We start from the raw sequence: 18424 nt of genomic DNA, 5'->3' as shown, positions 1-18424 counted from the left end.
CCTCTTACGGTGGAGAATGTTTTTTTTTTTTTAAGTTAATATTTTTAAAAATATTTTTACTTTTTGAGGAAAATGATTGTGTTTAAATTTAGCTTTTAATATTTTGTATTAAAACATTTTGTGATGCTTAAATTTAGAAAGATAAAAATTTAAAAGTTACGCATATTGTTGTCTTTATCTGTTTTTCTTGTTTGAAGGAAACATTTTAGAAGTTACTTAATGATTTATAGTGTAACCTTAACAGTGAAATAGAATGTACATTTATAATGTAAAACATGCTGTAGTGCAGCATTTCACAAATTATTGTTTGAGGTCTTTTGTTNATCCGCCCCCCCCCCCAAACTATGTTACATTTAAACATGCTGGTATGTAAGCAGTGGTGTTAAAACTGCTGGTGTGTTAGTTTTTGAATCAAGGCAGTTGCACCAAAACTCCAACCATATTCATCTTAACCATTGTATTAAAGGTTAAATGCAAAGAAAAAGCCTGTTTTACTTATGAAACAGTAAAATAGTCATCTTTTATTTTCAAAATGTTTTTAATATTTATTTTTGAGAGAGAGAGACACACACAGTGTGAGCATAGGAGGGGCAGAGAGAGAGAGAGAAGAAGAAAAAGGAGGAGGAGGGAGGGGGGAGGAGGGGGAAGGGACGCAGAATCTGAAGCAGGCTCCAGGCTCTGAGCTGTCAGCACAGAGCTGATGCAGGGATTGAACTCCTGAACTGCGGGATCATGACCTGAGCTGAAGTCGGATGCTCAACTGACTCAGCCACCAGGTCCCCTGAAACAGTAAAATAGTAATCTTAATCGAAGCTTGATCTTGGGGTGCATGTCTTTTTTAATGTTCTGTGTGATGAAACGGGAAGTACCCTCAAAGTGCTTCTGCCTGAAGAAGTATGATGGTTATCTTAAGGTGAAGTACTTGCGTAGTTGTTTGGGTTGTGAGCTGAACTAGCTACTTTTTTTTATAGCATATTGTTTTCTGTATTAAAGAATGACTAATAGGGGTGCCTTGGTTTCTCAGTGGGTTGAGTATCTCTTGATTTTGGCTCAGGTCATGATCCCAGGGTCATAGGATTGAGCCCTGCATTGTGTTTCATGCTGAGTGTGGAGCTTCCTTAAGATATTCCACCACCACCCCCGCCCCCTGCTCCCTGTGTCCCTCTCCCCTGCATATACGCTTTCCTGTTCTTTAAAATTTAAAAAAAAAANAGAGAGAGAGAGAGACAGAGTGTGAGCAGAGGAGGGGCAGAGAGAAAGGGAGGCACAGAATCTGAAACAGGCTCCAGACTCTGAGCTGCCAGCACAGAGTCTGATATGGGGCTTGAACTCACAAGGTCATTGAGAAAATGACATGAGCCAAAGTTGGATGCTTAACTGACTGAGCCACCCAAGTGCCCTGAATTTTGGGTACCTTGTATCTACTACCATGAGCTTGATAATTCCCAGTGCTTACTCACTTTTCTAATGAGATAGGCAGTAATATTAAGACTGATTTTTAAAAAGTGTTTAGTTAAATGGGCCAGTATTCGGAAGGTCTCTATGACCTTGTGAACCAGTCAAGTTTCCGAAATGACCAGTGATGATACTACAAAATCACACATTGTAAGGAGGCCATTCGGATCTTAGCTTAAAGTTGCTATGTGACAGTTGCAGAATTCTGACTTCTCTTTTTNNNGGGTGGGGGTGGGGGGGGGGATCCCAAGCAGGTTCTGTGCTGTCTGCACAGAGCCCGACACGTGGCTTGATCCCATGAACTCAGATCATCACCTGAGCTGAAATCAAGAGTCAAATGCTTAGCTGACAGAGTCACCCAGTCACCCCGAATTCTGATTTTTCAAATCCATCATTATCTCTGTTTGCCCCTTAGCATTCTGTAAGGAAGAGGAACCACCTTTCTTTGTCCTCATTGGGCTCAGGTCATGATCTCCTGGTTTGTGAGTTCAAGCCATGCTGTCAGGCTCTGCACTGACAGCTCAGAGCCTAGAGCCTGCCCCTCCCTCCCTGTCTTCCTCCCTTTCTCTCTCTCTCTCTCTTTCTCTCTCTCTCTCTCAAAAAATAAGGAAAATTAAAAAAAAATTGTTTTTGAATTTACTTTTTCTCTACTCCATTGCACTTTCACACTCCTGAATTACTGTGGCAACACTTCCTGTGGTTTTTTGATTCATGGCAGGAGATCAGGGAACCTCTATTGAGGTCCTACTGTGTTCTGAGCACTCTACTTGCTTCTCAGTAGCCCTCCTATGGCTGGAGAAGGTAAATTCTTCAGGGTTATCAGTGTTGGAGCGGTCTGACTCCAGTCTGCCATATCATTTGTTTCTAATTTCTGCTTGTTTATAATTTCAAGTATGCCCCTGTCTGCCCCTCCCCCAGTCTCAACCTCTCTCTCTCACAAAACTAAGCATTTAAGAAAAAATATCTTTAAAGAGCAAAATCTTGTAATTTTGAAAATAGTCCAATTTAGCAATACTTTTCTTAATGGTTCATATATGCTGTTTGTCTCCTAACACATTTTTGCCTTGCTCAAGGTTACAAAGACTTTCTCCTATTATTTTCTTCTACTAGATATATAGTTTTAGCTCTTTTGTTTAGTTTATGATCTATTTAAAGTTAATTGTTTTGTATGGTACGGTATATAATCAGAATTTGACCATATCCAGTTCTTTAAGCTTATGCTTAAAAAAGCCCATCCCTTTCCTTCACTGAATTACTTCTGCATCTTTGTTGAAAAATCAGTGGACTGTGAATATTGGTATTTTTTGGGCTCTGTCCTTTGTTTTTATTGATTTATATCAGGGGTTAGCAAACTGACATCTACAAGCCAAATATGGCTCATGGCCTATTATGTAAATAAAGTTTTATTAGTATGTGGCCATGCCCATTCACTTAGGTATTAACCTGTGGCTGCAGCAAGTAAAGGCAGATTTGAGTAGTTGTGACAGACTTTGTTTTAACAGAGCTGAAAACATCTGCTATCAGGACCTTTATGGGAAAAATTTGCCAGCCCCTGATCTGTATGTTTGGCCATATGTCCTTTTTTTATTCTCTTGATTTATAGCTTTATCATAAATCTTGAAATCAGGTGTAAGTCCTTGTTCTTTTTAAAAATGGGCTATTTTAGGACCTTTGTATTTCAGTCTTCATTTTAGAATCAGCTTGCCAATTTATATAAAAGCCTGTGGAGATTTTGATTGGGATTGTATTAAATGTATAGATAAATTTGGGAGGAATTAATAGCATAAAAATGCTATTTTCCAGCCAGTCCATGAATGTGGTATATTTCTCTTGTTGAGGCTTTCATTTAAAAAAAAAAAAAAAATTTTTTTTTATAGTTTATTTTTGAGACAGAGTCAGAACATGAGCGGGGGAGGGGCAGAGAGAGAGGGAGACACAGAATCCAAAACAGGCTCCAGGCTCTGAGCTAGCTGTCAGCACAGAACCTGATGGGGGGCTCGAACCCATGAACCGCAAGATCATGACCTGAGCTGAAGTCGGATGCTTAACTGGATGCTTAACCGACTGAGCCACCCAGGCGTCCCTGTTAAGGCTTTCTTTAATATCTCTCAGAAAGTTTGTGGTTTTTAGTGTGTAGGTCTTGCATATCTTTTATTAAATTTATTCCTAAATATCTTAATATTATTGCTGCTACTATAAATGGTATCTTTAAAAATTTCATTTGTCAATTGTGTGTTGCGCGCGCGCGCGCACACACACACAGTGGATTTTATGTATTGACTCTTGTATACTGCGATCTTGGTAAATCCACTCATTCTCCTAATTTTAGTAGATTCCTTAGGATTTTCTACGTATGTATAATCATATCTTCTGTGAATAAAGGTAATTTTATTTCTTCCATTCCAGTCTGCCTTAATCTTGCCTTAATCCACTGTTTGGCCTCTTTAGTATGATGTTGAGTAGAAGTGTTAAGAGCAGATAGAATCATTTAGTTTTCCACCATTAAGGTTCAGTGTAAACACTTTTTTGTTCACTGTAGCTGTTTGAAATGTCTTTTTTCATATTAAGGAAGTTATTTCTAGTTTGCTGAGACTTAAAAATATATATAAATGCCTGTTGAATTTTGTAAAATGTTTCTTCTCTATGTGTTGAAATATGTTTTTTCCCCATTAGTCTGTGAACATAGTGATTTACATTGATTTTTGGATGTTAAGTTAAATTTGTTTTCTTGTGATAAAAACCACTTGGTCATGTTATTTTTAAATATTGTATTTGAATTTTGTTTTGAGAAAGAGCGTGCAGGCACACTAGAGGGGGAGGAACAGAGGGTGAGAGAAAGAGAATCTCAATCTTTGATGTGGGGCTTGATCTCATGACCATGAGATAATGACCTAAGCTGAAATCAATAGTCAGATGCTTAATCAACTGAGCCACCCAGGTGGCCTATATCTGATATTTTAATAAATGTTTTTATTGATATTTTAATAAATATTTTTATTAATATTTATGAGGGATGAGGTCTGCAGTTTTCCTGTAATGTCATTGTTTGGCTTTGCTATTAGAATAGTGCTGGCCGTATAAAGTAAGTTCAGAAGTGATTCTTTCTCTGGTTTTTAAAAGAGTTTACATGGGATTGGTATTTTTTAAAAATAAGTTTCATAAATGTTTATCAGAGTTCACTAGAGAAGCAGTCTGGGTGGTTTTTGTTTTCTGACTTTTATTAATAGCTAATTTGTAAGAGATGCACAGTTTCCTCTTAGCTCTGTAAAAAGGACACCTTCTTGGCACAAATTTGAAAATACATTGGGCTTTTTTATTCTGCCTTCTGATGTTGGAAGGGACATTTATGAGAAATTGAGAACCAGACTTTTACTCAACATTCTTTGAACATAATAGGGAAATAATTTTATTATATTTTGGCCAAATGTTTAATGCTGCCCTTATTATAAAATATTTCATTGCTTATTCACTTTTGGTTTTGTTAATTTTAGGAGTTTAAAAGGAGTCTAGAAAATCAAGAAGAAAGGAAAATGGAAGGTCAGAATTCCCAGAGTCCTCAAAAGATCTCACAGCATCTCAGTCCTTGCTCAGAGCAAAATGGTCATGTTGCTGCAGTGCCAGATATGCAGCCAGTTCTGCAATATGGTAATCCTTATGCAGCACAGGAAACGAGAGGTTATTAAGTTTTTTGGTTTGTATGAGATTAGAGAACTATTGGTACAGTTGACTCTAATAGAAACATTATCTTATTTATTCATTTCCTAAAGCTGTCTCTAGACCAAGATTCTTTTAAAGTTTATTTTTGAGACAGAGCACAAGCGGGGGAGGGGCAGAGAGAGAGAGGGCGACACAGAATCTGAAGCAGGCTCTAGACTCTGAGCTGTCAGCACAGAGCCTGACGTGGGGCTCGAACCCAGGAACTGCAAGATCGTGACCTGAGCCGAAGTTGGACGCTTAACCGACTGAGCCCCCCAGACACCCCAGAAACATTATCTTATAATCAGTAGTTTTAATGTTTAACTGGGGCTCATCTAAGAGTGCTGTACCATGAGTGAGTAGTCTTTTTGCTTATTATCGACAGTTCTTATTTTTAAAATCAACCGGGTTAAAAAGTCATGATTTTTGTGATGCACTAAAATGGTTCTTACATCCTGTTTATCATAGCTGTACATAAAGATTCTTATTTTAATACCAGGTTTCATTCTACCCTTCCAAAATGTTTATTGCAGATGGAGCAGATGGTGCTTTTTACCCAGATGAAATCCAAAGGCCGCCTGTAAGAGTACCTTCTTGGGGAGTGGAAGATAACGTTGTCTGCAGCCAGCCTGCTAGAAACCTTAGTCGGCCTGATGGTTTAGAAGACCCAGAGGATAGTAAAGTAAATTGAATTTCCATTTTCTGTGTCTGTCCCTTTTATTTTTTGTTTCATGTAGAGAGTTAGGTTTGTGGAAGAAGAGAGTGTGTGTGATTGTGTATAGGTGTGATTGCTTACTTAATTTTTGGGAAAACTTGCTCTTTTTATTTAAATTTGAAAAATCATTAATATGCTTCAGACTTAAACTTTAGTAGGATTCATACTAAAGTAAAAGATTTAGTTGAGAGGATGACCTCAGAATATCATAGCTATCAGTTTAATCTTTAAAAAGTGTTTTTGAGATATGATTGACATCTAACATTAGTTCAGGAATATGACATGATTCCATATTTTTATATATTGCTAAATGATCACTACAACAAGTCTAGTTAACTTTCACTATCATACATAGTTACAAATTGTTTTCCCTTTTTGATGAAAACCTTTAAGATTTGCTCTCAGCAACTTTCAGATGTATGACACATTATTATTAGCTATAATCACAGATTAATTTTCATTTACTAAGTAATTCTTTTGAATGTTGATGTACTAGGTTGGAAGAAGCAGTGTTAATGACAATATTATGCTTCAGTTTTCGTCTCTTACTTTTAGCATTTATACCTCACTTTAAATTTTAAGATGAACTATATAGTAATAGCTAGAAAAAGTGCAGTGTTCTATCATAATTTTTTTCTTACGAGAAATAATTTTTTAGACATCATTAGTATTTAATTCTTCAGCAACCTAATACTGATTATTGAATTAGTTTGTGTAGCATGCCATTTTAATTTTTATTTCATTTAAGAAATTTCTTCACTTTTTAATAATAAATTCTTTTCCTCATAGCAGCTGTTTTTAGATTTCCTGGGCATTAAGATGAATTTAAAAGAAATGCTTTATTGTGCTCTTTGCAAGAACAGCAGTATCATGACCTGTTTCTCATTTAATCTAGTTTGCTGCATTTAATTGCTATTAACCTTTGCAGAAACTGATCAGTGTTCAGACAGGCATGATTTTAGCCCTAGTGCTCAACACCCATAATGGAGAAAAATGTATTTCTCCCTCCTGCCTTTTGGCCTTCTATGTCCATTACTGGGAATAATTAGGAAAACTGTCAGAACTTTTGTAGCCTATTTAAGGTCTAGAGTGTAATCTTACTGCTTTTTCACACCTTTACTTCACATTTTGCATATTTAATCTGATCATCCTTGGCACAGATGTTACATGTGACAAGCCCTTCTCTTCCATAGTCATCTGCTTCAGTTTAATTAGCAGAATGTTCTTTCTGATCTGTGTGCTTTGCCCTCCTGCAAACCCATGAGAAGCAGTGTTAGAGTCTTGTGCTCATTTGCTGACATGCTTAGATTTGGTAATGAGATGGAAGGACTCTTAATAGGCATACCTTGGGTAATTGTATTTTGCAATCAGAAGATTTTTCACTTTAGACAGAAACTAATTTTTATGTACATTTAGACTTTTAAAAAAATCTTGTCATTACAATAGTCACTTGCAAGTAAAGTATTTTAATGAATAATTTTTAGAATATAAAAAGCAGATTTGAGTTGACCTGTTCCTTTTGTCTGGTTCCCTGCCCAGGGAGTAATTAACAACCATGGGACCTTGGAGTCAGGGTTGAGGCTGCCTGTTCTTCAGCCTACTCCAGTCATAAACTTGCCATATCTCCTCCCTTCTGCACCAGAAACTGGTCAGCTATCAGATCAAAAGACTTTTGTGACTTCCTTTTCCCTAGTAATTGTAGTAGCAATAACTATAGCATAATAATTATGATAATGGTGCTTGACTGTTTAAATATATCAACTCGTTTATTCTTCACAGCACTCCTATGAGGTAGGGAACTATTAGGACCTTTTAATAATGGAGGAAACAGAAAGATTAACTGGCTTGCTTCATCACACAGCTGCTTAAGGGTACAGTCAGATGAAAATTTGGACCTCCACAGTTTGGCTCTAAGAGCTGTGGTCCTAATCATCTCTTAGATAGACTGAACCAGAGGTTCATTGCATCTTCAGCAAAATTTCTTATGACACCTTATAGGCAAAATAAATACTTAACAATTTCCTAATGAATGTAGTAATCCTGAATTGAAAGAAAAAAAATTATATGCACACACATATTCTTTAAGCTTATTTATTTGTTTTGAGAGAGTATGAGAGAATCCTGCTCTGAGCATGGAGCCTGATGTAGGGCTCGTTCTCATCACTAGGAGATCATGATCTGAACCAAAATCAAGAGTGGATAGTTTAACTGAGTGAACGCCCCAGGTGCCCTGAAAAATTTGTAATTTTATTTCACTCTTAAATAATCACAGTTATTAATGGGATATATGTGGTGGTTGACCACTCTACAGCTGCTTAAACCTTGGAGTCAGATTGGACAAGCCACTTTCGTTTCCTGATTCACACTGATTTTCACAAAGCGCATGCTTTATATTTCATCAACAGCCAAAAACCCAGCTTCTTCTCAAAGATAAAAGTGTAACTGAAAGGAATGTAGCACTATCTAATGTTGAAATTGTGGGCTATCTTAGGCACCTTAGCAATGGGAACCATGTAAACCCTTGCTACTCAAAAATATAGTACGTGGTATCGGTGTCTCCTGGGAGCTTGCTAGAGATGCAGAATCTTCAGCTTTACTTTGTACCTGGTGAGAATCAAACTGGATTTAACAAGATCCTTTCATGATCATATGAATCCATTCATGATCAATAGAGTTTGAGTTGCATTGGTCTAAACATCCTAAGTCCATCATCATTCAAGACTGAATTACATTTTCTTTCCTTAACACATCCTACTTTTTAGTTGTTTTTATGTCTTTTTTAAAACTCTTTGGACTGGCTTTACTCCCTTTCTTCCCTCTATCTCTGAAAGACTAAAGCTCATACATTCTATTAGTGTGTGCTTTGTTTGCAGCTTTCCTTAAGATTCCTTCACTATGAATCCTTGAATGAACACAGCTTTGTTGATGAACATTTTTTTCCTATGAGTGATTCTCAAAAAGGGTCTGTGACTCCAAAATTATTAAAACTACTTTTTGAAAGAATCAGGGCCTCTTTCCTGTCTGTCATGGTGCATTTGAGTTCTGAATTGGTGTTTGTCTTCTTTGGGTAAATACCTAATGTGTGATTACTGGATCGTAGAGTGTTTCTATTTTCAGTTTTTTGAGGAACCTCTATACTGTTTTCCTCAGTAGATGCATCAATTTGTATGCCCACCAACAGTGCATGAGGATTCCTTTTTCTCTACATCCTTACCAACACTAGTTGTTTCTTGTATTTTTGATTTTAGCCATTCTGATAGGAATGAAGTGATGGATGATTGTGTTTCTGATTTGCATTTCCCTGATGATGAGTGATGTTGAGCATCTTTTCATGCGTCTGTTGGCCACCTGAGTGTGTTCTTTGGAGAAATTGTTGATGTCTTCTCATTAAAAAAAAAAAAAATTTTTTTTTATTGTTTTGAGAGAGACAAAGGCAGAGTATGAGCAGGGGATGGCTGAGAGGGATGTAGACATAGAATCTGGAGCAGGTGTCAGGCCCTGAGCTGTCAGCACAGAGCCTGACATGGGGGCCTGAACTCATGAACTGTAAAGTTATGACCCAAGCCAAAGTTGGATGTCCAGCAAACTGAGCCACCCAGGCTCCCCTCTTCTGCTTATTTTTTAATTGGATTATTTGTTTTGGGGTGGGGGGGGTTGTATCAGTTCTTTATGTATTTTGGATACGAGCCTTCTATCAGACATGTCATTTGCAAATCTCTCAGTAGGTTGCCTTTTAGTTTTTTTCTAATTTTAGAGTACAACCAGGGGAGAGGGGCAAAGGGAGAGAGAACCTGGTTTTATTAGTTAAAAAAAAAAAAATTTTTTTTTAATGNCTGACACAGGGCTTGAATCCACAAACCATGAGATCATGACCTGAGCCAAGTTGGATACTTAACCAACTGAGACACCCAGGTGCCCGTGTTGGTAGTTTTTTGCTTACTGATTCAGTTTTATTGCTAGTTATCAGTTGGTTCAAAGTTTCTATTTTTTTCTGCTTTTAGTTTTGGTAGGTTATGTGTTTCTAGGATTTTATCTTCCAAGTTGTCTAATTTGTTGACCTATAGTTTTTCAGAATATTCTCTTAGAGTTTGTATTTCTCTGATATTGGTTGTTTCTCCTCTTTAATTTGTGATTTTGAGTCTTTCCTGTTTTTTGTTTTTGTTTTGTTGTTGAGTCCGGCTAGAGGTTTATCATCAATTTTTGTTCTTTTGAAAGAACTAGCTCCTGGTTTCATTGATATGTTCCTTTTTTTTTTTTTTTAAGTTTCTATATTGTTTCTCTCTAATCTTTATTATTTTCTTTTGCTTATTTCAGGTTTTTGTTTTTCTAGCTCATTTAGGTTTAAGGGTAGGTTATTTGAGATTTTTCTTGATTCTTGAGGCAGACCCATTCATTATAAACCTCCTTATTAGGACCACTGTTGCTGCATCCCAAAGATTTTGGACTGCTCTGTGGTCATTTTCATTTGAGCCCATGGAATTTTTAATTTCTTCTTTGATTTCTTAGTTGGCCCCTTCATTGTTAGGAGCATGTTATTTAGCCTCCATATATTTGTTCTCTTTCCTGGTCTTGTGCTTTGTAGTCAGAAAAGATGCCTGGTATGATTTCGATATTTTTGAGTTTGTGGAGACCAGTGTTTTGTGGCCTAATATGTGGTCTACTCTGGAGAATGTTTCATGTGCATTTGAAAAGAATGTATATATATTCTGCTGTTTCAGGATGGAATATGTTGAATCTGTCTGGTCCAATGTGTCATTCAAAGCTCACTGTTAATTTTCTGTTTGGATGATCTGCCCATTGTTGTAAGTTGGGTATTAAAGTCCCCTGCTATTATTATTCCATTACTGATTAGTTCCTTTATGTTTGTTATTAAGAGTTTTATGTATTTAGGTGCTGCTCTGTTGGGTGCATGAGTATTTACATTGTTATGTCTTCTTGTTGGATTTTTGTATCTGAATTTGACTACTATTGGTCCCTCATATAAATAGAATCATAGAATTTTTTTAAAGACTGGCTTATTTCACTTAGCATAATGTCTACAAGATTCATCCTTTTTGTGATGTATCAATTTCCTTTTTGAGGCTAAATACAGTATTCTATTGAATGTATATAGCATATTTTGTTTATCCATTAATAAGACATTTGGGTTGTTGCCACTTTTTGGCTGTTGTAAATAATGTTGTCATGACCACAGGTGTACAAATTTATCTGTAGAGTTCCTGCTTTCAGTTCTTGTGCATGTATACCCAGAAACAGAATTGCTGTTATCAGAGGGAAATTTTATTTTTGTAATCATGATTGCGTTTTTTTTTTTTAATTTTAATAGTTTATTTTTGAAACGAGACAGAGCATGAGTGGGGGAGGGGCACTTAGCCTGGGATGCTTAGCCTACTGAGCCACCCGGGCATCCCTATTGTGTTTTGAATTTAGTATGATTAACCTTACTATGGTTAACACTCTTTTATTGTCCAAGAGATTAACCTATCTTAATGCTATTTCAGATATTCAAGTTGGTTATATACTTTAATAAGAAAACAAAGAATTATATTTTTATTCTTTTTATTTTTTATTTTTTAGTAATCCGTACATCCAACATGGGGCTTGAACTCACCACTCCAAGATCGAGTTGCATGCTCTTCCAATTGAGCCACCCGGGTGCCCCAAGAACTTATTATTTATTATTTTTAATGTTTATTTTGAGAGTGAGCATGGGAGAGGGTCAGAGAGAATCCCAAGCAGACTCCTTGCTTCGCACAGAGCCTGGCACAGGGTTTGACCTCACAATTGTGAGATCATGAACTGAGCTGAAATAGTTGGGTGCTTAATCGAGCTACCCAAGTGCCCCTGCTAAGAATTTTTTTATAGACTAGATTTTGAGTTGGGCATCTGATGAGAAGTTTTTGAGTTTCATATAGAGCTTCAGTTTACTATAGCTTGTTTCCTTTGTTTTATAATAGAAATATTTCCTGGTGGGTCTAAAGGCAGATGAACAATGTAAAGTGGTTTAGATGTTTTGGAGATTAAAGTGCTGTGTAAAATATTTTCTTGAAAAAGTTTTAATTGGATTTTTCATAATATTTCTCAGTTTGGCATTCCCAATAAAATTTGCTTACAAGATTATTTTGGCAGTTTAGCTAACAGACTAGGTGCTGGTATTTTAAAACCTATTAGAAATTTTTTTTGCATTGAAAACTTTCAATACTAAACTGTTGATTATTTTAGCAGTTTGAGGAAGAAATCTTTCTCAAATACAGTCCATGATTCTCTGCCTTCCTAAAGAGTACCTAATATAACTTGATGGTTCAAGTTTATTAATTTAAACATTAACATAAACATAAAACATGTGTTCATGTTTTGTTAGTAAAGCTGTGTGATCCAGTACTGAAAATATTATTGGATGTTTTGATTTCTTGTCTGCTTTTCTTCTTACTAGTGACCATTTTTTGTTGCTGACAGTGGGCCTGCCTGAATAGCCTTACTTCCCAGTCTAATTTGTTATATTTAATCTGTTATGGCTTTGGAAATTAATTAACCAATTTGATGAGTGAAATAGAATAAATGCATTTGTGAGTGAAAATTTGGTCATTTTCCATGTTAGGATCAGAAAACTTGGTATGAATTGGCTACTCCGAGAACTTACAACCTGCTTTCTGATTTTGAATTATTCTCTGAGTAGGTGATTTTTCTTAATTCGTGAGCACTTAACGTCTCATTATAACCTCTAAAATTCTACTCTTCAGTCCCTTTCCCCTTTTATTAGGTAATAGGCAGTTGGAAGATACAGAATAATAGGGTTATCATTACCCAATTATACATGGCTTTAGAAAGTATAAAGGTAAAAAAAAAAAAGTATGAGTTGTTTCCCTCCCTTTCACCTGAAGTTTAACATGTCAGATTAGTTAGGTTGTCTAGCACTTGAGCAACAGACTCTTCTTGTTAGCTAGTTCATGGAAGCACTGAATTGGTGTAGGCTCTAAGTTATTCCAGAACAGGATAAAAAAGGATATGAGATTTTTGGTTCCATTATATTTTTGACCCCTAGAAAGCTGAGTTTTATTATAAGTATCCATCATCAATAATTTTGATGGTGGAGCATCAAGATGTTTATTTTTTCTTTTCCATTATTTTCCTTAGATAGCATTTCAAAATTTGAAGTTTTATGCTTTTTTCCAAGATAATTGGGAAAATTGTGTTCATTATCATTTTATATGTCATTCCTTAAGCAGATTCATTGTTCAAATATGACTGCTGGAAGCCCTAAATCTGGCAGCTAATGTGGCACAGAATCAATATTTATTGTCCTAAATCCTAGGTTTAGCGGATTCAACTACTGTATCATCTTACCTCTGTGGTACCTACAGATTTAAAAGCCATCTGGGTTTTTGTTATTTGAAGACTTAATATTCTTGAAGTATATAAAGTCTTATATTAACCCCCAATTTCTCAGTCCCTCATTAGGTTATATCTATGATGTTTCGTGCAGTGAATGGTTTCCTCTTGACTGTGACCACCAGGGGATTGAAAAGCATGTGCAGACTCATTATAATCAAAATGTTTTAAATTTTGACTGCACCTGATTGTGAATTAGTAATACAGTTTAGCAGTTAAAATCACCTCAAATAGGCCACTATGGAGACCACAAGGTATCACTTACACGCACCCTCTACCACTTTACTGACCAAGAGCTACTTTGAGTTTGGGTCAGGGTCAACTTGCAGTTTATCAGTAAATGTAACCTCTTTTAATCTTACTAAAGATTAGAAGTTGTTTTTCTGTGTTTGTATCTATTTCCCAGTTTGAAAACTTTATGAACAAAGGAAACCGGGATTATTTTAATGTTACCACACTGAAAAAATATGTACTCAATCATATGTAAAGAAAAATACTCTCTTGTGATGAATATGGGAAAAAAAGAGATCTCCCTTACTCTTTCTTGGACCACTTAGGAAGCAATAATCCATCAGAGTAATAGCCAGGTAACCTCTCCTACCCCCCACCTCTGATAAAAGAGAACTCAATTTTTCCTTTGTTTCCTTCAAATTTCACAATGTGTCCACTTTCTTGGTACCTTTTCCCATGACAGACTTGACTCCTTAGCCCATTTGTAGTAGCTCTGGAACACGCATAACTACCCAGCTGTACAAAGACTTCCATCAGTGCCTGCCGTACCTGTTTATGTACTGTTCATGACAGAAGAGCTGTTAACAGGTGCTCGTAGGAAGAAAGCACACGGGCACTTTATAACGATGTGGCTGGTTTTTGATGTGAGTTTATATTTGGCTGTTGATGTAGCTCATACAGATCTCTAAAAAGTGACCACAGAGATGTGGACATGGAAATCCAAGCCAGCATTTTCTTTGTTCAAACTGATTTATAGATTTTTAGCAATCTTCTTTGGCAATCTGTTAGATATTTAATACGGAATTTCCCTCTTTCACAACAGGGTTTTGAGGCCCATAGGTTGGTACATTTCTCTGTTTTACCATGGTTTTCCAGTTTGATTTGTACACGTGTGTGTGCGCGCGCGTGGCGTGAGTGCGTGCATGTGCACAGGCACGCCCAAAAACATATACATGCAAACTTGTATTATACTAGGTTTTCTTGATGATTTCTGTGTATCATGTGATGGGATGTATGTTGCAAATTTATTGAATGAGAATAATAGGAAAAATAATGCAGTCTTAAGATTTTTATGAAAGTGGTCACCTAATGTATGGAACGATAAAAAGTCAAAAGGGTACCTATGTGTAACAGGTTTAAAAAATTTTATGGATCTGTACTTCATACACACACGCACGCACATGCGGTACATTCTGTGTCCCACTGTGTAGTGCTTTTTTTTCCCCCAAGAAAATAAGACTTAGTCCATAGTGAATGCTTTTAGGTTTTGTTATTTTTTTAAATGTTTATTTTTGAGAGGGTGGAGTGGGGTAAGGGCAGAGAGATTAGGGAGACACAGAATTCATAGTAGTCTCCAGGCTCCTAGCTGTCAGCACAGAGCCCGACACGGCTGGAACCCACAAGCTGTGAGATCATGACCTGAGCTGAAGTCGGATGCTTAACCACTGACCCACTGCCCCATAGTGAATGCTTTTAAAACTCACTTTTAAACCTTTATGTGAAAATCTAATTGGTAACAGAAGTAAAATTTTAAAATATAATCTTAATTCCTTTATACTATGCTTGAATTAAAGAACATTCAGTTTCACTCTTCTTAAAAGTTGCAAAATTATTTTTTTACTTAGGAAGATGAGAATGTGCCCACTGCTCCTGATCCTCCAAGTCAGCATTTACGTGGGCATGGAACAGGCTTTTGCTTTGATTCCAGGTAATTTTTCTCTTTCTTGTGTAGTCTGGGTTATATAGATTAGTATGAGTAATAATAGATTATTTCTCCAAGTATAGAAAGTTGTTAGAAATGCATGTGATTGGGGCTGTACCCTGGACCTTCTCAACTGAAGACTTGGTTTGGGTCCCAACAGTATGTGTTTTAACATGCTTTCCAGGTGATTCTGATATCAGCATGCAGTCCTTTGAAGACCAGTGCTCATGATACTCTTAGTGGTTCAACTGAATGAATTCTGCAGGGAAATTATAAGTTCTGTTCATCTTTACAGTTTTACAAAAGGCATTTTCTGTTAAAACTTAAGGAGTTTTGTCACTAAGCTTCCTTTTATATAATGTGATTGCATTTTTGGGCTTTTAATGAAAAAGTTTCTGTCAGTCTAATTGTAAAACTCAATTGAGAGATTTTATCAGTGGTTTACATAATTGTCAATAGCAAACATTTAGAAGCAGAAAGAGGTTTCTGGAGTAACTGAAGACTTGCAAGTGAGGTTGTTTAGCGTGAATATCAGCTTACGTAGATCAATGTAACATTTATCTATCCTGAAGATTAGTGATGTTAGAAATTTTACTTACAAGAAATGTGTAATTCTTTCATTTTTTTTCTTCAAGCTTTGATGTTCACAAGAAGTGTCCCCTCTGTGAATTAATGTTCCCTCCCAACTATGATCAGAGCAAATTTGAAGAACACGTTGAAAGTCACTGGAAGGTGTGCCCAATGTGCAGCGAGCAGTTCCCTCCTGACTATGACCAGCAGGGCTTTGAAAGGCATGTGCAGACCCATTTTGATCAGAATGTTTTAAATTTTGACTAGTTACTTTTTATTATGAGTTAGCAATACAGTTTAACAATTAAAAAAAAAAAATAATCACCGCCAATAGACCACTGTGGAGACCACAAGGTATCTGTCCCTTCCCTGCACCCTTACCACACTTGTCTGAACCAGCGCTGCTTTGGAGTTCTGTGTTACTAGGGGCAGAGTCCAGCTTCAGCTTATCAATAAATGTAAGTGTAACCCCTGTTAATTTTACCAGCTTAAGGAAAGTTTTTCTGTGTTTGAATCTTTATTTATTCCCTAGTTTGCAAAACTATATGAATAAAGGAAGTGGATTGTTTTAATGTTACCACACTGAATATATATGTGTAGTGTGTGATTTAGCATATTTACAAGTTTCTGTTGACCTTGTTGATTGAGCATGACTACTGAGTATTATGTAATAATTTATCATAATTAATTTGAATACAGAAACTTCCATAATTTAACCCATGAAAGGATGTTTTTTTTGGGTTAACCCTCTTTAAAAATGGAGCTTGCATGTAGAATGTAGAATAAGATCACATGCTTGCAGTATAGCAAATACTTTTTTATATTTGAAATGTTTGCTTTAGGAATAGAAGGCCTATTTTGCTAATTTTATGACCAAAACATTTTAGAATGACCTGAATGATCATTTTTAAGCCATCTTGAAGTTGTATTTCTGTCTAATGGGAAAATGGAACAAATACACCAGTGTGGTTGTTTCATATGAAATGATCTACTAAAACAGTGGTGTTTGTGGCATAAAATCACAGAAAATGTATCCGTAACTTTTCCACATCTTCCTGATGGAGAACTTTGAGATAAGATTCTCAGTAAGTGACTAAAAATGTGATGTATAAACTCAAATCAGTGTGTTCATTATGTCTCTGTGTAGTCTCATTAACATTAAAGAGGACACATTTTTGGAGATGTGTAATTTCATTGTCAAATTTATTTGTGATAGCTTTTCATTAAGTGTAAAGATCATCAGCATCTTTTTTTTTTTCGTCTGGGCAGTTATATTTCTGAACAGTGTTTCTCACATAGTCAATAATTCTTACCATTCATATTTTGATTTTGTAGTTATCAAAATATGTAAGCTTAAGCAAATTAGCTAGGATGTTGACCTAATAATCAGTGTGGTGGCATTTCGGTATGCTGTGTGTGAACTGTGTTCACATCTTGTTGTGTGTGTTTGTTTCCGAAAGCAGAATTTGTGGTGTTGGAATCCTTTGAAGAGAATTTGGAGTGTAGGGCAAAACAGGCTGTGGCAGACTGGAAGGCAACAGTAGTGAGGACTCCGTGTCTTCCCTCCGGGGAGAGAGCCGTGCAGGTAAATAGGTCAGTGGTGGTAGTCACCTGTCATGCCAATTAGCGGCGGAGCACGCCAACCTGAAACTTTCCTCCCCGTGTTGGGGGGGGGTGGTGGTGGTGGACGCTAATGAAAGTAAAGAGCCATGTTTGTTTTGGGTCAGAGGCAGTTTATTTTAAATGATTTCGTTTACATTTATAAGCAGCTTTCCTTGACAGCAATTTTGATTAAGTTGCCTTCAGTTCTAAAACAAACCTCTGTTGCTTTCAAACTTAATGTGCTCTGTCCCCAACAAAACATATGAAAATATAATTTAAAGCACAGTTTTCACAGACACAGTACAACACACTCACTATACACGGTATAACAAAATATTCCCATCCTTACCTGTTTAGTAATACTGTCACAATGAATAAGTAAATAGAAATTGAATTTGTTTTATAGTTGAAAGAAATTTAACATGCACAATGACTATTTTATGACTGTTTAGCTGTTGAACTACTGATCCAGCCTACATTTCTTGCACTAGAAGGAGCGAAGCTAAATAATAATTGCTGGCCTAAAAAAATTTTGGTCAATTATAGGTAGATATGAAATATCCGACTAGGGCCTTCTTATGCACCAACCTAGTTGCTTCTCATTGTCTGGATCACCCTTTTTAAACCTAGAACACTGTTTATTCAGGACCAAGACCACTCTTCAGAGATCTGAGGAAATTTTTAGAGGGCAGTGTCTTTATAAATACTTTAAATCCCTCATTATGAGGGCTTCATCACTAAGAATATAGAAGCTGACCCCTCTGGCCAGCAGCACGGTCGTCCTTTCACACTGTCTGAAAAATCGAGGAGGGACACCTGCTTCCCAGCTGTCACTTTCATCAAATGGGAACATGGGAAGAAAGTTATTTCATAAGCAATTCGAGTTTGCTTTTCACCAGTTTTGTGGGCAGTTAGCCATCTCAAAGCAGTTTTTATTGCATAATGAGGCAATTGGTAAACTCTTACATGTTTAAGGAATAGCACTTGGGAGAAAAGAACACTCAAGGCATGATGGTATTGGCGGTGAGGAAAACTTCAGGAATGGTCCAGATGTAGGTCACTCT

At 36.4% G+C, this 18424-nt stretch overlaps 1 protein-coding gene across 3 annotated transcripts in view; it reads left to right on the top strand.

Annotated features, from left to right (window-relative positions):
- The window catches only part of TAX1BP1 (Tax1 binding protein 1), a 75472-nt gene extending 58534 nt beyond the window's left edge, over positions 1-16938 (top strand). The window contains exons 15-18 of one of the 3 annotated variants that reach the window (XM_077775455.1): positions 4947-5100; positions 5685-5833; positions 15112-15194; positions 15824-16938. In XM_077775455.1, the coding sequence (XP_077631581.1) occupies positions 4947-5100; positions 5685-5833; positions 15112-15194; positions 15824-16025 (588 nt within the window). In that variant the 3' untranslated portion in view covers positions 16026-16938. Of the gene's footprint in view, positions 1-4946; positions 5131-5684; positions 5834-15111; positions 15195-15823 lie in introns of all 3 variants that reach the window. The other 2 variants (XM_077775456.1, XM_077775454.1) reach the window with 2 other exon arrangements.
- The last annotated feature ends 1486 nt before the right edge of the window (positions 16939-18424 follow it).

The sequence above is a fragment of the Crocuta crocuta genome, unplaced genomic scaffold, assembly GCF_008692635.1.
Source record: "Crocuta crocuta isolate KB4526 unplaced genomic scaffold, BGI_CrCroc_1.0 scaffold197, whole genome shotgun sequence".
Lineage (NCBI taxonomy): Eukaryota > Metazoa > Chordata > Mammalia > Carnivora > Hyaenidae > Crocuta > Crocuta crocuta.
This window is presented reverse-complemented; position numbering and strand designations above follow the sequence as displayed.